The 24,445-nt window shown below is 40.8% G+C and overlaps 1 protein-coding gene across 1 annotated transcript in view; it reads right to left on the bottom strand.

The window, feature by feature from the left end:
* Positions 1–24,445, bottom strand: part of SEZ6L (seizure related 6 homolog like) — a 711,555-nt gene that overhangs the window by 82,357 nt on the left and 604,753 nt on the right. The window contains exons 11-13 of the mRNA XM_073582661.1: positions 18,195–18,391; positions 16,664–16,858; positions 6,368–6,559 (exon numbers count right to left, since the gene is read on the bottom strand). Of these exons, the coding sequence (XP_073438762.1) occupies positions 6,368–6,559; positions 16,664–16,858; positions 18,195–18,391 (584 nt within the window). The remainder of the gene's footprint in view (positions 1–6,367; positions 6,560–16,663; positions 16,859–18,194; positions 18,392–24,445) is intronic.

Genomic DNA, 24,445 nt, shown 5'->3' with positions numbered 1-24,445 from the left:
TTCGCCCGATTTGAGACGCGCCCTGGAGGAATTTCAGGAGGATAAACCTGAGTGTTGCCCTATGGGAAGATTGTATGTTCCTGACCAGTGGAGAAAGAGAGTGATGTCTGAAGTCCATTGCTCCGCATTGGCTGGTCATCCAGGTATTTTTGGTACCAGAGATTTGGTGAGTCAGTCGTTTTGGTGGCCTGCCTTGTCTCGTGATGTCAGGAATTTTGTACAGTCCTGTGGGACTTGTTCTCAGTCAAAACCCTGTTCTCGTTCTAATGGGTTGCTGATGCCCCTCCCGGTGCCCAAGAGGCCATGGACCCATATCTCAATGGATTTTATTTCTGATCTTCCTGTCTCTCAGAGAATGACTGTTATCTGGGTGATTTGTGATAGATTTTCGAAGATGGTCCATCTTGTACCACTCCCAAAGTTGCCATCGTCCGCTGAGTTGGTGCCCTTGTTTTTACAACAGGTGGTTCGGTTACTTGGGATTCCTGAGAACATTGTGTCCGACAGAGGTGTCCAGTTTGTTTCCAGATTCTGGAAAGCCTTTTGTTCCAATCTGGGAATTCAGTTATCCTTCTCCTCCGCGTTTCATCCCCAGACCAATGGACAGACTGAGAGAACAAACCAGACCTTGGAGTTTTATTTGAGATGTTTTATATCTGCTGATCAGGATGATTGGGTCTCATTTTTACCCTTGGCCGAATTTGCTTTAAATAATAGAGCTAGTTCTGCCACTTTGTGGCAGGTGGTTCGGTTACACGGGATTCCTGAGAACATTGTGTCCGATAGAGGGGTCTAGTTTGTTTCCAGATTTTGGAAAGCCTTTTGTTCCAATCTGGGAATTCAGTTATCCTTCTCCTCCGCGTTTCATCCCCAGACCAATGGGCAGACAGAGAACAAACCAGACCTTGGAGTCTTATTTAAGATGTTTTATATCTGCTGATCAAGATGATTGGGTCTCATTTTTGCCCTTGGCCGAATTTGCGCTGAACAATAGAGCTAGTTCTGCCACTTTGATGTCACCCTTTTTCTGTAATTTTGGGTTTCAGCCTCGATTCTCTTCAGGACAAGTGGAATCTTCGTCCTGCCCAGGTGTGGACACTGTTTGTGAGAATGCAGCAGATATGGGACCAAGTGGTGGATAAGTTGTCACTCTCTCAGGAAAAGGCCCAGCGTTTTTCCAACCGGCATAGGACCATTGGTCCCCGGTTTAAAGTGGGTGATATGGTTTGGTTGTCGTCTAAGAATATTCCTATGAAAGTTGCATCTCCAAAATTTAAGCCAAGATTTATTGGACCTTATAAGATTTTGGAGATTCTTAATCCTGTTTCTTTTCAGTTGGCTCTTCCAGTTACGTTCAAAATCCATAACGTATTTCACAAATCACTGTTGAAGAGGTTTGTTGAGCCAGTAGTTCCTGTGGCGGCTCCTCCTGACCCTGTTTTGGTTAAAGGCAATGTGGAATATGAGGTAGAGAAAATATTGGATTCTCGCTTGGTCAGACGGGGACTCCAGTATTTGGTCAAATGGAAGGGTTATGGCCAGGAGGATAATTCTTGGGTCTCTGCCTCGGATATTCATGCCGATAGATTGGTTCGTGCGTTTCACCAGGCCCATCCTGATCGGCCTGGTGGCGTGAATGAGTGCTCGGTGACCCCTCCTCAAGGGGGTGGTACTGTTATGAGCTCATTTTCTGCTCCACCAGCTGGGAGTTCTCCTTCCGTTCTCCCTCTGGTAGTGACAGGAGGTAGTGAGGTTAGTTTAATTGGTAATGGTCTGCCACCTGACGAGGAGGATAGTGATTGGATTTCTGGAGAATCAGACTGGATATATGACAGCCAACGCCCTATCCTGTTGATGGTGATTCAGTGTGTTTCTCAGGTCTTGGACTTCAGCTCTGCTCCAGTCATCTCAAGTTAAGTTTGTTTTTTGCTAATGTTCACACTTGCTCTTGTTGGTCAACTCAGTTTTTGTGTGGTCAGCCAGCCCGGCTGGGCTGTGCTGAATTTCCACTCTTATTTATCTGTATTTGTCAATTTGCCTTTTTGTCCTTTATTAGATTGACCTCTTTTTGCTCTGTCTCAGAATATTCCAGAGTGCTGATATAGTGGGCGAAGTCTAGTGACTTCAGGGTTAATTTTGTTATCAGAAGCGTTGGACATTATTTTTGGTAGGTTTTTTGGCAGATTGCAGACAGTATCTTTCCTTTCCTGTCCTTTCAAGTTAGTTTGGCCCCATCGTTTGCCCAGCCTATTTTTCTGCCTTTGTTTGTGCTTTCGTCTTGCTTCACCGTCAATACATGTGGGGGGCTGTCTTTCCTTTGGGGTCTGCTCTGGGGAGTTAGTTTTCCTCTTTTCTTACTTTAGGTTTATTTAGCTCTCCGGTTGTGACGAGGCGTCTAGCACCACTCTAGGCACGCTCCACGACTGCTTCTAGTTATGTGTTAAGATCAGGGCTCTGCAGTCTGCATAGTTACCAACCTCTCTGGTTTTCTGAGACTTAGCGTGTGTTGCTTTTTTCCTCCTCTTGACCCATTCTTAACAGGCTGCTATCAAAGCAACCTGGGCTTCCATAATCCCTCAGCAGTGCCACAGGCTGATCGCCTCCATGCCACACCGCATTGATACAGTAATTGATGCAAAAGGAGCCCCGACCAAGTGCATTTACTAAATATACCGTACATTTCAGTAGGCCATCATTTCGGATTTTAAAATAATTTTTCAAGCTGGTGCTATAAAGTATAAATTAGCAGGTGTTTTTTGTTAATTATAATTTCCTGAGATAATGACTTTTGGGTTTACATTGGGTGTAAGCCATGATCATCAACATTAATAGAAATAAACACTAATAGATCACTGTGTTTTATAATGACTATATAATATATGAGTTTCACTTTTTGTATTGAAAAACTAAAATAAATTAACTTTTTGATGAACTTCTGATTTTGTGAGAAGCACCTGTATATACTTATGTTTCATTACCTATAATATACACTCACTGGCCACTTTATTAGGTACACCATGCTAGTAACGGGTTGGACCCCCTTTTGCCTTCAGAACTGCCTCAATTCTTCGTGGCAGAGATTCAACAAGGTGCTGGAAGCATTCCTCAGAGATTTTGGACCATATTGACATGATGGCATCACACAGTTGGCGCAGATTTGTCGGCTGCACATCCCTGATGCGAATCTCCCGTTCCACCACATCCCAAAGATGCTCTATTGGATTGAGATCTGGTGACTGAGGAGGCCATTTGAGTACAGTGAACTCATTGTCATGTTCAAGAAACCAATCTGAGATGATTCGAGCTTTATGACATGGCGCATTATCCTGCTGAAAGTAGCCATCAGATGTTGGGTACATTGTGGTCATAAAGGGATGGACATGGTCAGCAACAATACTCAGGTAGGCTGTGGCGTTGCAACGATGCTCAATTGGTACCAAGGGGCCCAAAGAGTGCCAAGAAAAAATTCCCCACACCATGACACCACCACCACCAGCCTGAACCGTTGATACAAGGCAGGATGGATCCATGCTTTCATGTTGTTTACGCCAAATTCTGACCCTACCATCCGAATGTCGCAGCAGAAATCGAGACTCATCAGACCAGGCAACGTTTTTCCAATCTTCTACTGTCCAATTTCGATGAGCTTGTGCAAATTGTAGCCTCAGTTTCCTGTTCTTAGCTGAGAGGAGTGGTACCCAGTGTGGTCTTCTGCTGCTGTAGCCCATCTGCCTCAAAGTTCGACGCACTGTGCGTTCAGAGATGCTCTTCTGCCTACCTTGGTTGTAACGGTTGGCAATTTGAGTCACTGTTGCCTTTCTATCAGCTCGAACCAGTCTGCCCATTCTCCTCTGACCTCTGGCATCAACAAGGCATTTCCGGCCACAGAACTGCCGCTCACTGGATTTTTTTTCTTTTTCGGACCATTCTCTGTAAACCCTAGAGATGGTTGTGCGTGAAAATCCCAGTAGATCAGCAGTTTCTGAAATACTCAGACCAGCCCTTCTGGCACCAACAATCATGCCACGTTCAAAGGCACTCAAATCACCTTTCTTCCCCATACTGATGCTCGGTTTGAACTGCAGGAGATTGTCTTGACCATGTCTACATGCCTAAATGCACTGAGTTGCCGCCATGTGATTGGCTGATTAGAAATTAAGTCTTAACACACAGTTGGACAGGTGTACCTAATAAAGTGGCCAGTGAGTGTAGATTATGTGATTCAAGAGATATCTGGCATCTTTTGTTGGTGGTGATATTTAGCTTTAATGTCTAGTAGCTGATGTTTGGCACAGTGGACCACTTATAATGCAGGCAGGAAGTAGCAGAAAGTCCAAGGACACTAAATAAGAGTGAGGAGCAAGATCTGAACAGGTGTTACAATACTGCCAAAACCATGTCGATTGAAGATATTTTAGGATGCAGCAAGATCAACTGTGGTCATTTGGTTTTGAAAAAAAAAAATGTGCATCAGTAAAAGAAAGAGTTTTTATCTTCTAAGAAGAATATGTTAAACTAGCTGTTTCCAGCCAACGCTAACGCTCGGCACGCTCATTGCTATCTAATTAATGCTGCTGGTGATTAAACTAAAGTAAATAATGACAACATTCAATAGCGCTTACGCAGGTGGTAAATTAAATTAAAATGAAGTTAATAACAATAATAATCATTAAAAGTCGGAATAATACTAATGATACATTTTATTCACAGTGTAAAATCAAAAACAAACTGGATTCAGTAAGATGTGCGTTTTTATTCATTCCAGCATCTAAACAAATTTCATAACGAAACATAAATTAAGTTAAAATTTTTCTGTAAACACGATTAAATCTATAGTCATTTTCGTCATTTTCAAAGATCTTTCCTTGACTTCTACCAGGTACAATTTGAACTGAAAGACCTTTACAACTTGTTACTCTAGAGAATGCAGTGTATAATTGACCATGTGTGAATACAGGATCAGGTAGGAGAACGCCAGTCTTATCGAATGTGGTGCTGTTGGGGGGGGCGGGATTATGTGTGGTGATGTGGTGGGTGGGTGGGATTATGTGTGGTGACGTGGTGGGGGGGTGGGATTATGTGTGGTGACGTGGTGGGGGGTGGGAATATGTGTGGTAATGTGGTGGGGGGTGGGATTATGTGTGGTGATGTGGTGGGGGCGGGATTATGTGTGGTGATGTGGTGGGGGCGGGATTATGTGTGGTGATGTGGTGGGGGTGGGATTAAGTGTGGTGATGTGTGGGGGGCGGGATTATGTGTGATGATGTGGTGGGGGGCGGGATTATGTGTGGTGATGTGGTGGTGGGGGTGAGGTGATGTGATGGGGCCGGATTGCGTGTGGTAATGTGGTGGGGGGCGGGATTGCGTGTGTTAATGTGGTAGGGGGCGGGAATGTGTGTAGTAATGGGGTGGGGGCAGGATTATGTGTGGTGATGTGGTGGGGGGGCAGGATTGTGTGTGGTGATGTGGTGTGGCGGCCGGATTGTGTGTGGTAATGTGGTGGGATTGTGTGTGGTAATGTGGTGGGGGGTGGGATTGTGTGTGGTAATGGGGTGGGGGTGGGATTATGTGTGGTAATGTGGTGAGGGGGCAGGATTGTGTGTGGTAATGTGGTGGGGGGCGGGATTGTGTGTGGTAATGTGGGGGGGCGGGATTATGTGTGGTGATGTGGGGGCGGAGCTACTGTTCAGGGGGCGGGATTAGTGAGTAATCACGATGCCTCTTATATATATAGATTAATTTGAAAAAGGATAAAGTATTATGGGTTTAGCACTGATTTTCTCTTTTTGGAACACCTTCCGCTTGTTAATGCAGTCAGTAACTGATGGAGGAGCATATGTGACCAGACCTGTCCATCAACCTTTTCCAATTGAAAAGCAACTTTTCTATTTACAGTGTTTTGTTAATTGGACAGTTCTGGTCATGTGCTCCTCCATCAACTCTTAATTTTGAGAATAGGAACATTGCACAGTCTGTGAGGAAGGCTGTACTAATAGGTAGGCAGCACTTTATCAATGAGGAGATTGGTGCTGAATGTGTACAGGGGTGGACATACTAATGATGCATTTTTTGTAGCTGCACTGGGGCCCAAAGGCAAGGTGGCCCATTTCTATCTCCAAAGCAGGTGGAATTGTGTATTATTATGAGCTATTAGAGTGCAAAGGTTCGATATATGGTTCTTGCACAGAGGCCCTCTTCTATCTCTGTCTTCTATTGAACCTGTAGTACCAATATACTATTATCACAAAATCAACCCCAACACATTTGTTACCATAAAGTCACATAATATTTACATATTATTATTATTGTTAACGTCCTTTATATATGACAACATTCATATTTGAGAATCCAGATTTGAGTTACTTACAAACACAGTGCGGGATTCTTGAAGTCCATATGGGGGTCCCTGTCTCTCGACTGTAACATGTTAGCAGAGAGCTTCCTTCAAGAACAAAGCCCGTGTTGCACGTGTACTGGATTGTGGTTCCCACCAACAGGACTGGATCTGAAATAAGACGAGTGGAGTGCTCCACCTCTCCAGGATCTGTGCAGTACATGACTGCAACACAAAGAGAAAGATGGGTTCTGATTATTATACCCCCACGTATCTATATATATAATTGTCTTATCATGTCTGTCTGTAACCGAAATCCTGCCTCGCTGATTGGTCACGGCCTAACTGCCACAACCAATCAGCGACAGTCGCTTAGTCGTCGCGGCAACACGGCCACATCGCTTATTGTAGAGGCACATTACAGCCGTTAAAGGCATCACTGCTGTGTCACGCATTGTACAGGCACAGTCCTGTACATATACAATACATTAGGTAAGAGCAGAACAGTGACTGCAGCTCTGGGTGTAACAGGAGTACATTAGGTAACAGCAGAACAGTGACTGCAGCTCTGGGTGTAACAGGAGTACATTAGGTAACAGCAGAACAGTGACTGCAGCTCTGGGTGTAACTGGAGTACACTACATTAGGTAACAGCAGAACAGAGACTGCAGCTCTGGGTGTAACAGGAGTACATTAGGTAATAGCAGAACAGTGACTGCAGATCTTGGTGTAACTGGAGTACACTACATTAGGTAACAGCAGAACAGTGACTGCAGCTCTGGGTGTAACAGGAGTACATTAGGTAACAGGAGAACAGTGACTGCATCTCTGGGTGTAACTTGAGTACAATACATTTGGTAAGATCTGAATAGTGATTGTAGCTCTAGCTGTAACAGGAGTATAATACATTAGGTAAGAGCAGAATGGTGACTGCAGCTCTGGGTGTAACTGGAGTACAATACATTAGATAACAGCAGAACAGTGACAGCAGCTCTGGGTGTAACTGGAGTACAATACATTAGGTAACAGCAGAACAGTGACTGCAGCTATACTGTAACTGGAGTGCATTACATTAGGTAACAGTAGATCAGTGACAGCAGCTCCGGGTGTAACAGGAGTATAATACACCAAGATGGTGGCCCGATTCTATCGCATCGGATATTTAAGAGTCTCTGTTAAAATAAAAAATCGTTATATACTCACCTTCCGACGGCCCCCGGTCTCTGTCCCTCCCCTCACCATGCGCCCAGCATCTTCCGGTTCCAGTAATGCTTAGCGAGAAGGGCTGAAGATGACATCACTCTCGCGAGAGCACGATGTCATCAGCAGTGTTTCGTGCAAAGCATTACTGGAACCGGAAGATGACGGGAGTGAGGAGAGGAGAGAAAGAGTACAGGGGCCGTCGGACGGTGCGTATATAGCTATTTTTTATTTTAACAGAGACTCTAGAATACCCGATGCGATAGAATCGGGCCACCATCTAGTAGTCTATAAAGAGATGAGGAAAGGGATAAATAGAAAAATAGATGATAGGAAATGAGATAAACTCTAACCAAAGGGTTTCTCAGGATATATGTAAACTAAAAAACTTTAAAAAATGCTTAATTGACCTACAATAATTATACATTATAGACAATAGTCATTAATAAAATATCATTTATTTATAGCAAAATAGTATTACTACTGTTGTATTATAAATGAAAGAAAGACCTTTAGTTCTGTGGAATGTATTAAAGTAGCAGAACTGTATATGTGAAAGCATTGTGTAGTTTGTGGGTTCATCATTGCTTTGAAGCCACCACTGTGGTTAACCATATGACGAGATGGCTCATCTCTGAGTTGTAAATCTGCACCATTTTTTTTAAGTGGATCCATCACCAGATTGCTCAAAATGAAATGCATACATTATAAAATAGATCCCATGGATGTGATGGGGCTGATGTACTTACCTTGAAAATACATGTCACATGGCTGAACAATTCATTACGGAAAAGATTACACTCAATGTCAACCCACTTAGCCTGATTGACAATTTTTCAGTGTCCTCCCCCATTACTGCTGAGATCTCACACTGCTTAGTACATGCTGCATCTGTAAGTGTCGGTCGGTGGAGACTTAACACACTTGCACTAATGAGCCCCTTCATTTTATAGCTGGACTCATAACATTATCATTTTAATATGACTATTATACAGCTAATTTAGACATGGATTTTCAAGGTAAGTACCACAGCTTCATCAAGTCTGAGAGCTCTAATAATGCAGTTTGTATTGTGAAATTCGGTGACAGATCACCTTTAAGCTTTAGTCATGAACTTAACTTAAAAAAATGATCCTGACCTAAAACTCTACAACTAAAATGCAGATTAATACATACTGTAAGTGTAGTTTACTCTCAATTTAATATCTTATGCATTTTTATGCAAGAATCTAACAAAATATAATATGTAACATGAGCGTGAAAAATATCTTTATTTTGGATAAAAAAAATAGTTTTTTCTTTAGGGCTGTGTTTCAAAGTTTGCCTCATTTAGTTTGGTAAGTCCCGGTGCAGCTCTGAGGGTGTTTTCTGTGACCCCATTTATCCTCCGTTAGATACACCTAGACATGAAAGAAACTGGCAACAACATTTTGACAAAATGATTACATTCTGAAATAGCATGTACGAGTCACAGATCAATAGTACTTTTTAAACTTTTTATTTTAGCATGGTTTTTGTTAAATGTTACAAGTAACTAAAAAAGACAACTTTTATCATTTACATTCTTATGAACAAATATAGAATAAAAATTTTAGAGCAGGAGGCACTTCGACAGGCACGGTTACAAACAGGTCAATAAAGAATCTGGAATTCATCACATAAGTCACATGACATTTCACAACACCAATCATAATCTATCGATGGAGCTTCGGACAAGTCAAGAATTCTTGGTCTTGCCAATCCAACCACTTTTCCAAATGATGACGTCTTCAGAAAAATCCAAATTAGCAGGCCTTACTCATGGACCTTTAGAGCGTCATTTATGAGATTTTCCAGTCCAATTTTTTTTTTCATCCACAACATAGATGAGAGGACTATTATCACGTTGAAGATGATATTATGAAAAAGCAAAGCATCCACAGCTGATGATGAAATGCTGATCCTGCTGAATGGCTATATGAGGACAGTCACTTTCATGCTAAGAAGACTAAGATGGTTAAAGAATGATCAAATGAGAAATGCATCAATACCCAGTGAAAAGTCATTAAAGAAAACATACAATTCATAAAAGACATAGCATTGGAAGTCAATAGATTTAGAATATTGGAGGTTGTCTGCTATATTTCCTATTTGTTTAGGCTACTGATGAATGCATAAAAGGCAATTTAGGTCATTTCAGTCAGACAAGCCATAAAAGTTCAAATGGTTGGGGTATGGCCACACAACGCATCTCCAAGGCTCTTACCATATGCATTTGGCGTGTAAGTCAGCCCATGGACTACATGAAAAAAGTGTCAATTCAGCTTTTGTTTGGTAGATTTATGAAAGTACAAACTTGTGCTAAATTGTGTTGAAAGGGGTCATCAGCTAAGCTCTTTTTAGGAATGGAAAATGTATGTAACTGCATAGCATTTAACAGCAAAAGTTGCGTATGGGGAAGAGTGTGGGGGGGCAAAAATTTGGCACCACTTTTCTTGACTGCAGTTTGAACATACTGCACCTGACAACGAATCTCCAATTCCCTTTTTAGATTTATTCATAGAGGTTGAACCCCATCAATAACACTTTTATCACATGTCTGATATGTCAGTGTCAGTTGTACAAGTTTGTGTGTATTGGACATCATACAAAGCCTTTTAAAGAGAATCTGTCACCATGTTTTTGCTACCTCATCTGAGAGCAGCATCATGTAGGAAAAGAGACCCTCATTCCAGTGATGTGTAACTTGCTTTATTGGATGCAGGAGTTGAGACACAATAAGAGTTCTTAGATGCAGCATACATCAAAGCTCAGAATGCTAACCTCATCAACACCACAGCTTTCTGTGTACGCTGCATATAAACAGTAAGCTGCTAATCAGTGGCAGAATTGGACCAGGTCTTACGCATGCACTAGTCCAGGCAGTGATAATCTCCTACTGATAAATCATTAAGTGAATAGGAACAGCACACAGCCTAATAAATGACACATCACTGAAATCAGTGTATCAGCTCCTAACTCATGCTGCCTTTTTAAACATATGGCAACTAGTAACCCTTCCTATTCTGTAATTTGACATCTATCTTTAAGGTGCCACTACAAAAATTGGATAGGAAATCTACTCTTACTTTATAACAAACTGAAAAAGAATACCATTAAGATTGACTTGCTTGAGCCTAATGCATTATAGTTCAGTTGGAAAATGAAATCTATTCTATAAGATAGTAATTCTATCTTTTATATTGTTGTAGCAATGCTGTAATGCTCTGCATAAATGTCAAAGCTGTCTAGAGAAAGATGTTGATTAAAAAATATTTAAGGCTTTGCTTAACCTTTATGCCAAAATCTCAAAAGGTTTCCCAGATCTCATATTTCTGGTATCTGTTCGAACACATATGCTGCAGTGTATTTTCACCTTTGAATACAGCCATTTTCTGTTTAAGCACAGATTTAATTTGCATAAAAAGTTGAATAACTTTTCACATCCCTTACATTTCTTATCTAGTGCTAACGCTGCGTTACACAATCTAATACCGTCCAGCGCTGACCTTGGAATTCTCTTGATAATGGCGCCATTGTCCTTAAACAGCTTAGCCGAACTACAGAACTGCAAAGAACTTTATTGCACTTCATTGTGGAGGCTCAGTTGTTTTTCCAAAACATATTTCTGTAAAGTGCCTGGTGGAACAACTATATTTTCTAGGCAGCAAATCACCCAGACATGTTTGATGCACTGAAAAAGCAGGACACTTGAGAGAATTGAGCTTAGAAGAACTCTATCAGAAGAACTGAAATTGGTACTGCTGTAGATGAAAATGGGTATAGTGCGATAATACTTTTGGCCCCATAAACAAAATGTTTACTTTGCCTCTAATTGACATGGGACGAGTAACTAGAATAAGCTCTTTGCAGACACTGAATAAGCAGGACACATGAGAGAATTGAGCTTAGAAGAACTCTATCAGAAGAACTGAAATTGGTACTTCTGTAGATGAAAATGGGTATAGTGCGCTAATACTTTTGGCCCCATAAACAAAATGTTTACTTTGCCTCTAATTGACAAGGGATGAGTAACTAGAATAAGCTCTTTGCAGACACTGAATAAGCAGGACACTTGGGAGAAATTAAATCAGAGGCCAGCAATAATATCAATAACATATGTGGGTGAAAATGGATATAAAATGACAATAACTTTACAAAAAGTATCTAATTTTCATTTCATAGAGGATGTATAACCAGGGCCTGCTCTGCCCAGACAATGAACATGCAGAAAGCCTTGGAGAAATGCGCTTAGAGGCCCGAAGAATTTAGTTTATATCTGTGAATGAAAGTGATAATAATGTGATAATATTTTTGTCTCTTGAAACAAAATGTTTATTTTGGTTGTAATTGACTGGGAATGATTAACCAAAGTAAGCTCTATATAGACACTGAACAAGTAGGTCATATGGGAGAAACTAGCTCAGAGGCCAGCAGAATTTTAATACCTGTGAAATGATTGTCAAAAATGGATATAGAGTGATAATACTTTTGACTCACTATAACAAAATGTATCTAATCTTAATTTCTTAGTAGATGAATAACCAGAGCAAACTCTGCACAGATACTGAACAAGCAGGAAGTTGGGAGAAATTAGCTCAGTGACCAGCAGAATTAAAATTACATTGGCTGATGAAAAGGGCAATGTGTAATAATAATTTTTGTCTCCGAAACAAAATGTTTGCCATGTTTCTAATTGAGATGGGACAAATAACCGGAATAAGGCTAGTTTCACACTTGCTTTTTTTTGCAGCGCGTTTTTCCCGCAAAAAAACGCATTGAAAAAACGCATACAAAAGCATACAACTGCTGCGTTTTTTTCAAGCATTTTTATGAGCATGCATGAAAAAAACGCAGCGTTTTTATGCGTTTGTATGCGTTTTTAGTGCGTTTTTACCGCGTTTGCGTTTTTTTCCAACATTAGGTGGCCCCTCACACTAACCCAAACCATGACTTTACTAACCCTGACCCTAACCCTAACCCTGACCCTAACCCTTAACCAAACCATACTTAACCCTAACCCAAACCCTAAACCCTAACTAACCCTAACCCTGACCCTAACCCTGACCCTAACCCTAACCCTAACCCTGACCCTAACCCTAACCCTAACCCTAACCCTGACCCTAACCCTTAACCAAACCATACTTAACCCTAACCCTGACCCTAACCCTTAACCAAACCATACTTGACCCTAACCCTAACCCTAACCCTAACCCTGACCCTAACCCTTAACCAAACCATACTTAACCCTAACCCTAACCCTGACCCTAACCCTAACCCTGACCCTAACCCTGACCCTAACCCTAACCCTAACCCTGACCCTAACCCTTAACCAAACCATACTTAACCCTAACCCTGACCCTAACCCTAACCCTAACCCTGACCCTAACCCTTAACCAAACCATACTTAACCCTAACCCTGACCCTAACCCCAACCCTAACCCTGACCCTGACCCTAACCCTAACCCTAAACCCCTTTAACTAACCCTAACTCTAACCCAAACCCCTAAATTCCATGGTTAACAAAAAAAAACGCATGTGCAAAAAAACGCATACATAAGCATGCCAATGCGCACATATGCGCACCCATAGGCTATAATGGCCATTTTTAGCGCAAAACATGCGCATACGTGCGCATGCGCTTTTTTGCAGGGCCAAAAAATGCAACATGCTGCGTCTGGAAAATACAAACGCACACCCCAAAAAAACACAGCGCATGAAAATCGCATACATGCGCATGCCAGCGCGCAGGTATGCGCACCCATGTTAAATATAGGGGAAAAAACGCATGCGCACGTATGCGTTTTTTTCCAGCGCAAAAAAACGCAAATGTGAAACCAGCCTAACCGGTTTAAAGACACTGAACAAGTATAATGGTCGGGAGAAAATAACTCAGAAGTCCGCAGAATTTTAATGATATCTGTTGGTGAAAATAGGCTTTTGGCTCCCTACATCAAAAAATATCTAATCTACATACATTTCATAGGGGATAAATAACCACTGTAAAGACACTGAACAAGCAGGAAACTTGGAAGAAATGAGCTGAAGAACCAACATTTTAATGACATCTATAAATCAAAATTGGCATAATATAATAGTTATACTTTTGGTATCTGGAGATGCAATGTAAAAAGGACTAATAATTTGTAGAGTGATATAACTATGCATAATATGATTATTATTTCCATATGCGTGATGCTGCACCCCGTACAGATCCCCCATTAATGTATGGCAAACACAAAATAACTTTTATTATTATTTTGACCCTGACCTGTTGGTTATATCTGGATGTGATCTGTAAAATTGTGCTCCAATATGAATGATTAAGAATAAAAGCATGACATATGTGTAACGCAGTCAATTAATGAATGAAATGTTGTAAATGAATTTTTCATTGTTCAGTAGATGTTACAGGCTGGGCATCTACAATAAATGGATCCACCTCATGCATACTGCGCTCTGCTCTGCAGTTTTTCCATTTACCAGATTTTCCTTTCCTTTTAACAATAATATCAATAATTAACTAGTAATAACACTGCCAGCGTGAATAATAGATGGCTAATGAATATGAGTTATGTAACACTCCACCGCCCACATAGCTTATGGCGACTTCCAACCTGTGAATTCACCAACCTCACAAACTGTTAATTATTTCCTCCAAGACCCAATCACTTCCCTTATTTTACGCTTTTTCTGAGATCTCTTATCATTTCATTTCGTAAAGGTGCATTTCTTAATTGGGTTTCCATTACTTCTTCATCCCACAGGCCACTCAGTATAAGAATTACAAGAACAGAAGTAATGTTTTTTCCAGAAAACATCAATGACAATCACTACTCCGACCGAGCCATACATTTTTGAATAAGAAAATGGAAACGGTCTTAGGAGCGCAGGAAAGAGACTCAGACAAGAGATGGGGTTAAACCACAACGCGTTTCGACGGAGGATCCGTCTTCATCAGGTGAAACTTCCACCTGATGAAGACGGATCCTCCGTCGAAACGAGTTATGGTTTAATCCCATCTCTTGTCTGAGTCTCTTTCCTACGCTCCTAAGACCGTTTCCATTTTCTCATTGCTCCTATCCTCCATTGGAGGTTTTCGGCTGGAGATGCGGTGGAGACCTGACATTTTTGCCTGCCCCTGGGTTGCTTCCTAAGCGCTCTTCTATGACCACTTATCACTGACTCTTATACATTTTTGAATGAGAGTTTTCATTCTAAAGGTGCTCGACAAGTGTCATTCTATAAAAAGTGAAGGCTTTGGGTGCACTGAAGACTTTTTGTTTTGGGCATCATTTCCTATATATATTTGCTTGTATGGAGTGGATCTATCATTCGATTCACTAGGAGGAAGTCTCCTGTTCACCATACATTATGCTCAGTCCTAGCTGGCATATCGCTGCATTACGAGTGGCATGGTAGCACAGGACCTCAAGAATGGAGCCATGATTATGGCACTACATTGTGTCCTACATCTAGATACAAATATACTAACAGATCATCACCCAAACTCAACAATATGGAAAACAGGCCGATTAACTAAGCTACATTCACCAGAGTTCTGACTTCATTTCATAGCTTCATAGATGTTAAATTTAAAGACGCAGGTCCATTAAGATCAACCTTTGCGCAAAAATTATCCTACATGCATGGTAGTTAAACCTGGCAGCAATGTCTTTTAGAGTGAAACCCTCTTTATATCTGTATGTGTCAATAGACTATGCTGCCCTATGTAAGGGCAACCAGGTATGATGTCAGGATCACTTTTCTATTTCCTAAAACACAAAAATATTGAGCCATGGTTGATAGGTGTGATCAGAGAATACAGCAGAGCTGGCCAATAATCAGTGAGAGTATATTCACACAAAGGTATGATGCGTCTACGTGTCTACAGGTCTGAGGTCTGCAAGTCTCTTGACCCAAACTATTAACCATATATGCCTATGAGGCTGCTAGTTTGGGTTAGGAGACCCACGTCGATCATAAATACACCAGACTTTTAAACTGTGTCCTAAATATTATCTGAACGCTTTGACTAGCCAAAATCAACATTTTATAGTGCCAATTTGACAATTTAGAAAGCAAAAGTGTCCCAATAATCTACTGCTGTAGGGTAGAATAATATGTTGGCAGATTCATTTTAATTCCTTATTTCCAGGATTAGTTAGTATAGTGGTACTAATGGACACTTAATGCTCAATCTTTAACTCTATATTTGTGGATCTTAATAAAAAGTCTCTTCTCGCTATTTTAAAGGCTACCTGACATTCGATCAAAAATTTTGAGTTAAATACCTTGTACAAATACCTGATCACCCCTGATCCTGCTGTTTTTACAGCAGAGATATTTACATTTATTACCTTTGGAGCATAGCATGTGTGATTCCTGTTTGGAGTCCAACTGGGCGTTTCCTCAGAGTCCTCTCTGGAAGTCTGTGCTTTCACCCCTCCCTTCAAGATGCTGTCAATCATGGCTAAGCAGCTGTTCCAGCAATCTAATAATGTCAGACAATGTTGAGCTGTGATTAGTAGCTTCTGGGAGGGAAAGGTGAAAGTGCACTCCCCAGAGAAGGCTCTGGAAAATGCCTAGTTGGACTGCAAGCAGAGATTGCTCATACTGCGGTGCAAAAGCAACAAATGTGCATATCTCTGCAATGGAATGATGCAGCACAAAATGAAAACAAGTAGAAGAAACAATGTTGCTCTGGGATTTTTTTTTTTTTACATGGCATTTAACTCAAGTGACAGATCCTCTTTAAATGTAATGTTGAGTGCAGTGTTTTGTTGCACATTGGGTACACTATAATTTTTCCATGTTTTGCTTCCAAATGCAGTTAATAAAATTTTTTGGCGCATCAATACTTCTTTCCTTCTCCTACCTATCTTCCAGTTCATATATTGTAACTTTCATATTCTTAGTATTATTTGAACCCCCTTGATCGCCTTTACAAATGTACGTACAAGCTGAAGACAAGCACAACAGCGATTGTATTTTGAATATGATAATTCCAAGGAAACAAATTTGATGTCTTAATATGAATATCAATTGCAGAAGATTCAAGAAGGCCATGGAATAATCTAGAATGGAGTAATAAAACTGTTTGTGTCTTACTTTTTTCACAAAATGGTGGGTCGCTGCTCCAGCTCAGGTCCCACTGGCAGGTTAAGGTTTCACTTCCAACAATATCATATCCAGGGTCACACTGGTAAGTAATTTTTGCTCCTCTGACAAGATCTGTGTGAGATGTTGTTTTCCATCCATTCTGAATTTCGGGAAGATCTGAACATGAATCATTTCTTGATACTTCTAAAATATATGGGAAAAAATATTGGTGGTGTTTGCAAAATCTAGTTGATTGATGTATATTTATATAGGAAAATATTCTAACAATTAGTCTAATTACAACTCGGACACAGAGAAAATGCAACAAGTGGATTGGCGGTAATTTTAGGCCATTTTGCTGGTATTTGTTGAAAAGGTACGTGGCTGACTTTTTTCACTGAACATTTAAAAAGAAAAATCACACTACCTGTATAGGCAACTTTTGCTCTCAGTGTCTTCTATGTCAATTAAACTATTGAGATATTATATACATATAAATGGTGGCTTGATGATTAACGCCTATGCTTTGCAGCGCTAGAGTCTTGAGTTCAGATACCATCAAGGACAACATCTGCAAGGAGTTTGTATGTTCTCCCCGTGTTTGCGTAATTTTCCTCCGGGTTCTCCGGTTTCCTCCCACACTCCAAACCAATACTGATAGGGAATACAGATTGTGAGCCCCAATGGGGTCAGTGATGGTAATATCTTTAAAGTACTGTGGAAAGTGCTTAATAATTGAGTAAAATATATATAAGGCACTTGGTGTATGTATGTACGTATGTGTGATGTACTGGGTGTGTATATATACAGTGTAGATATATATATATATATATATCTATACACACATACAGGCAGTATACATACATATACACACCGTATACATACAGACTGTACATACACACAGTGTACATTCATACACCAAGTGCCTTAATTGTGTCATGGTCCTAATAGCCATTAAAATAAAAAAATATACATATACCGATTTCTCTCATTAGAAGTATGACGTATGTGTATATTGAAATTAAATCCATCATCATCCATCTTGTTTCCTTCTCTGATCTATAAACCATGGGTTAAAAGCCCCTTTTTTCTATCTATTCTGTTACACTACATTTTTGAAGCTCAGCAAGTACTAAATTGGCACAATCTATCCAAATAATGGGGCTGTTTTGACAAAGAGTAGTATCCTATCTCAAAGAGCAACAAGAATAACTATGAACCTAGCTGGATGCTAAGAACAGAAATTAAGTCTTCCTTAACTCCTTTATCTCAGTATGTCACAAACAGCAGAAACTAGGGATAACACAGTTTTGAAATAAAATATAATACTCGATGTGTCAGATCCTTAGAAACAGCACAATAGTCCTCCTCATACCCCAGTTTAAAAAAGGACATTTTATAGCAAGTACCATTAGCTAGAAATAGCATAAGGTTGTAATAAAATGTAATATATAATAACCTCAGAAGAAGCACAATAGTCCACCTCATTCCCAGGTTTTAAGAAATGTACATTTTAATTAAAAAAGCCAAAAATGCTTACCTATGTAATTTAGGATAAAACCTTGCCCCTTTCCAAAAATCATACCAGCTGGATCCGAATGAAACTGAATGGAGAGGTCAGGAGAGGATGAGTAGAGCTTCTGGGGACCAGTGCTTCCAACATACTGTCCTAAAATCTTGGAGGTAATTTCATCCCCATCATAAATAGTTAGGATGTCATTGTTACTCAAATTTAGACTGCAACACAAAAGGAAAGAAATCTGATTAGTATTTACTAATCACTTCCTAAAGTTAGCACCCTGTAGTTCAGCTATTAAGCATTTTTATTTTTTCTAGAAATAGCACCACCTTTGTCTGTTATGCTCTTGTCTGCTGTATTGTAGATCAGCCCTATAAGGCTAGTCTCACATTAGCATTCGGGGGCTTTGCGGAGGGCTGCGTACTTCCTCCTTTAAGCTCCGCCTACTTCCGCATACTTCTGCATGCGTCCTGCATATCTTTCTTTAACATTGGGCAGAATCATAGAATCGTAGAGTTGGAAGGGACCTCCTGGGCCATCTGGTCCAACCCCCTGCTCAAAGCAGGATTCGCTAAATCATCCCAGTCAGATGTCTGTCCAGCCTCTGCTTGAAGACTTCCATTGAAGAAGAACTCACCACTTCTCGTGGCAGCCTGTTCCACTCATTGATCACTCTGACTGTCAAAAAGTTTTTTCTAATATCTAATCTGTGTCTCCTCCCATTCAGTTTCATCCCATTGCTTCTAGTCTTTCCTTGTGCAAATGAGAATAAAGATGATCCTTCTACAATGTGACAGCCCTTTAGATATTTGTAGACAGCTATTAAGTCTCCTCTCAGTCTTCTCTTTTGCAAACTAAACAATCCCAAATCCTGCAACCTTTCCTCATAAGACAGGGTTTGCAGACCGGTCATCATTCTGATTGCTCTTTTCTGAACTTGCTCCAGTTTGTTGATGTCTTTTTTAAAATGTGGTGCCCAAAACTGGACACAGTATTCCAGATGAGGTCTGACCAAAGAGGAGCAGAGGGAAATAATGACTTCACGTGATCTAGACTGTATGCTTCTGTTAATACATCCTAGAATTGCATGTGCCTTTTTTGCTGCTGCATCACACTGTTAACTCATATTCAGTCTGTGATCTATTAGTATACCCAAGTCTTTTTCACATGTGCTGGTGCTTAGCCCTATTCCTCCCATTCTGTATATGCTTTTTTCATTTTTATTGCCCAGATGTAGTACTTTGCATTTTTCCCTGTACGCAGGACATGCAGATGTATGCAGATGTATGTGGATGTGTTGTTTTGACACGCCCGCCGACCGCACGGGAACGCAACAAGTTGCATTTTGTGCGGACCGGCAGGTGCGTCAAAACGACACATCCGCATACATCCAGATGTCCTGCGTACCCAATGTTAAAGATAGGTACACAAGACGCATGCAGAAGTATACGGAATAGGCAGAGCTTAATGGAGGACATATGCAGCATCCGCAAAGCCCCCGAACGCTAATGTGAACTTAGCCTTTTCAACATTGAACAGGACAATGATCCCAAGCACACTAAATACACAGTTGTCTGAAAAAGTGTTTGCCCTCTTCCTGATTTCCTTTTCTTTTGCATGTTTGTCACACTTAAATGTTTCAGATGCTGTTCTTCTCTATCTTTTCATAGTCCGAGACATGACTAGCCTGGCTTCTCCTGCATTGCTATACTTAATTGACTGACGACTCCCGTGTGTGTGAGGAGACTGCAGGCACGTAGGATGCAGTAATGGACTGTACACAGACCAAGGGTGAAAGGGGTTTATTATAAAGTAGAAACTCCACGCAGGGAGGAAACGGAGGGATAATATTCCCTAATACAGCAAAAGGCTAATGGGGATAACTTAAGGAACAGGGACAAGTAAATCTAACAATAAAATAATACATAACTTATCACTCAGGCGCCAGACATGGTTGAAGTTCTGTCTGTGACTGGTGCTGCCTAGATTGCGTCACAGTGGGGGTCTGTCACAATCCTGAGGTAAACGATGTAGTATCTTTTGACGCTGGCGGTGTCCTCCTGTGGTCCTGTCGATGGCGGCGAATCCTCGGGATCCTGATGTGGGTCTTGGGTCCAGCAGATGAGGTGATGAAGAGGGATACGTTCTTGTCCTCAGCGGTGAGTGTCCCAACACTACGGAGATTTGCAGCACTGCCCAAACACAGTTTACAATGGGCAGCTCAGTTCGCTGTGCCAAATCGACACACGTCCCGTTCACAGACCTTGTCTCTTACGGTCAGTACTGTCAGCGGGGGCGGCTGTGGCAGCGTTGTCAGCTATGTCAGCGGTCTCAGCTAGGGCAGTGATGTCGGCTGGGACAGTGGTGTCTGAGCGGTACTCAGTCGACGGTCTCCTGTCAAATCGCTCTGCTGTCCCAAGCTCTGCTCTGATCTGCCCAGACGCCTCTCAGCTGATTTTTCCTCACAGGCGTCCAGTGCACCCGAAGTTCCTGCCTAAACTGTCTGGTCACTCGCGCACTGCAGCTCTGTCTGATTAGCCACACCCCCTTTTCTCAAACACAGAGTACGATCTGGAGTCTCAAGCTTTCTACCCCACAATATAGGTGACAGCCTCAGCGGTTCTAGACCCTCCACAGAGGAGACATGCCTAGTTAGTTACTTCCCCTTACATGCGAACATAGGAATCAACCAATGGATCAATTGAAGCAATGTGGGGGGAGAAGCCAGGTGGGGGTTGTGCTAGACTAGTCATGTCTCTGCCTATGGTTCCCAGCTGACTCTTCAAACTATGTTTTCTCTGAAATGCTGAAGTGTTTCAGAGAAATACATACCTGATTGCACTTGTGCAGTCAGGCTCTGATTCATGAGCATAAACCAATTGATTAATTGATTGGTTAACTTTGAGAGAGCAGTGGCACAAATCACAGCCCACAAATCTCAAATAATTTTAAGGGAATGTGTCATCAGTTTTGCCATCTAAACTGAGAGCGACACAATGTAGAGACAGAGACTCTGATTCCAATGATGTGTCACTTACTGGGTTGCCTGCTACAGTTTGGATAAAATCACTGTTTTATCAGCAAAAGATCACCACTAGAGAACTAGTAAACCTGTAGCTGTGTCTTCATTGATATTCTCCAGCTTTGTATAACCTGCCACCACCACCGATTGGCAGCTTTCTGCCTGTGCACAATGCACATAGAAATCTGCCAATCAGTGATATTGGTGGATTTTACAAAGCAATTCAGAGAATTGGTAGATCTGCAGCGATAAAACAGTGATTTTCTAAAAAATACAACACACAGCCCAGTAAGCGACACAGCACCTAGAATCTGGTTCTCTGTCCCTAAATCATGATGCTCTTAGATGTGGTAGCAAAACCATGGTGACAGATTCATTTTAACCCTTTAACGCCCAATGACAAAATATGCGTCATTGGGCACCTCCCCTTCCTTAGTGCGGGTTCCGGTGCTGAGCCCGCACTTTTGGCAGCATATGACAGCTGATCGGATCAGCTGTCATGTGCCCCTCACAGCCGCAGGGGGAATCGCGATCCACTCATGGCTGTTAACCTGTTAAATTTCACTGTCAATCTCCAACAGCAGCATTTAATATGGCTGCACTGGAGGCACGTGTTAGCTCCACCAATGTACCATGACCGCAGGTCGCCACAACCCAGGATCTGCAGGAGACATTGCTGGATCGCTGGGAGCGCCGCCCTGCGGTAGGCGTTCATAGCAGATGAACATTTTTCTTACACATAGCAGCTTCTAGTCTCCTAAGGAGACTATTGAAGAAAGTAAAAAGTAGAATTAGGCTGTGTGCACACACAGCGTTTTTTTTAGCATTTTTTTAGCGGATTTGCCAATAAATCCGCTATAAAAACGCTAAAAATAAGCTTCCCATTCATTTCTATGCATTTTGCACTTTTTGTGCATATTGAAAAACCGCTTCGTGGTAAACAACGCAGCATGCTCATTAATTTCGTGGATTTTTCTGCACTTCTGGCCATTTCTATGGGTCTGGAACTGCGCAGAAAAAAAACGCATAAAAAAGTGCGTTTTTTGCACAAAAACAACGCAGAAAAAAAAGCGCGGTTTCTGGGAAGGGAGTCTGGTTTTTAAGCAGAAATTTTCTGCTACGTGTGCACATAGCTTAAAAGGTTTTTAAAAATATTAAAAATTTTTTAATAATATAAAAGTTCAAGTCACCCCCCTTTTGCCCCATTCAAAATAAAACAATTAAAATTCAATCAAATGCTTTGAAATGCATAATCAATGTATAAAAACAATTATTCTGATCAGTAAACGGCATAACGAGAAAAAAATCAAAATGCCAGAATTACGTATTTTTGTTCGCTACAACATTGCAATAAAATGCAATAACGGGTGATCAAAATTTCGTATCCACCCCAAAATTGTATCAATAAAAACGTCAGCTCGGAGTGCAAAAAATAAGCCCTAACCCAGTCACAGATCCTGAAAAATGGAGATGCTATCGGTCTCGGAATATGGCAGTGTTTTTTTTTGCATACGTAGTGGCATGTCAAGTTTAGCGCTTCAAAAACCAAAAGAAAACAACAATTGTAGAATTGCACTTTTTTTTGCAATTTCACCGCACTTAGAATTTTTTTTCCCGTTTTCCAGTACACAATATGGTAAAATCAATGGTGCCGTTCAAAAGTACAACTCGTGCCACAAAAAAACAAACCCTCACATGGCCACATTGACGGAAAATTAAAACAAGTTATGGCTCTGGGAAGAAGGGGAGCAAAAAAAGAAACGCAAAAACGGAAATACCCTCGTCTTTAAGGGGAAAAGCAACATTTTAAGGAAGAGTGGATACATACCGTATTCCTCCAGTATGACGTGAGCAACTGATAATATCATACAGAAAATGATTTCTTTGAATCATAGCCGCTTAAGGCTGTTGTACAAGCTGTTATTTCATGGGGGGTACTTAACGTTTCACACACTGCCTCAGCATTTTGGCCTTGTGATTTGTTGTTGCTCAGCTGAGATTGTATTTCCCGTGATTTGTTGTTGCTCAGCTGAGATTGTATTTCCCGTACTTTAAGACCTTCTTGTGACCACAGATTTTTTTTTCCATGTTGTAATGTAAAACTGTAGTTTTTTGTAATGAATGTATTTAGCTAAAGGCAAAATTTTAATGAAACGGAGGACGGCAGCCATACCTTTTAGCTCTGAGCGCTCAACAACCATCTTAAAAAAAAAAACAATAATTACACATTAAATATTCCGCATTTTCTTTGTAAATCTTTTTTGGGACTATGAGTTTTAGAAATGACGTCTTATTATTCTGGCACTTGAGTTCTATTCATCTCATATTTGATTGAAATTCTTAACCTTTCTTCCGCGTGGCTTTGAATCGCTGACTTGCCAGCACAATCAATGATTTTCAGGACACTTTTAGCCATTGCTTTTGGGGTATACAGTGCAACCTTTACATTCCCTGTTGGTTGATGAACTTGTGAATATGAAAAGATTAAGTACTCATTACTAGCATAATAAAATTACCTTCCAAGTCCTTAAAGCTTTTCTATATATAGCAGCCTATTCTTTAATTCCCAGACCTTCTGGAAACTCAAAAGTAATAATAACATTTTAATCACAACATCTTACGAAAAGAAATAAAACAAAAATCCACTGAGCAGCGGCATTTGGTTATTTATATGACTCTGTGTTTATTATGCTTTTTTGCACAGTTGTATAATTGTTAATTATTCCATTATAATTCCGCAGGAGATTTATTTTTTCATTTCCGAAATTCTAGGACAGGAATAAAAATAAAAGTATAATTTAATATGTTGCAAGATAAATATTTCCAGCATTGAATAAATTCATGACTAAAGCTTGGTGTGGAATAATGATGAGGGTTTATTAGGGAAATAACCTTATCCTTTCTAACCGCCACAATATAAAATGTGTATCTACTGGTACGACAGAATTTGTATCTGTTCCAGAAATGGTCTACAGATGCCAGGACTTCAAAGTGTAACCTTCTCCACAGGAATGAATGTCATTGTAACTTGGATTGGTATTTCCTAAAACAATAGCAGTACTAAGCCTGGTATCAGATTCTTTGGCTCCTGGACAGGTTTAATTGGTTTGCGTGAATAGGATGGACATTTTGTGCTTCCCATTGAAGAAATGGATTTACTGGATTCCAATCAACCAATCATATCTCCATGGCTGAAGCATTTTTCATCCTGGTCATGGCACCAAGTAGACCCATTGAACAAAAAACCTAG

The sequence above is a fragment of the Dendrobates tinctorius genome, unplaced genomic scaffold (genome assembly GCF_039654945.1).
Source record: "Dendrobates tinctorius isolate UK_male_01 unplaced genomic scaffold, ASM3965494v1 ptg000073l, whole genome shotgun sequence".
NCBI lineage: Eukaryota > Metazoa > Chordata > Amphibia > Anura > Dendrobatidae > Dendrobates > Dendrobates tinctorius.
Note: the sequence above shows the minus strand (reverse complement) of the source record. Positions and strands in the feature narration are given on the sequence as shown.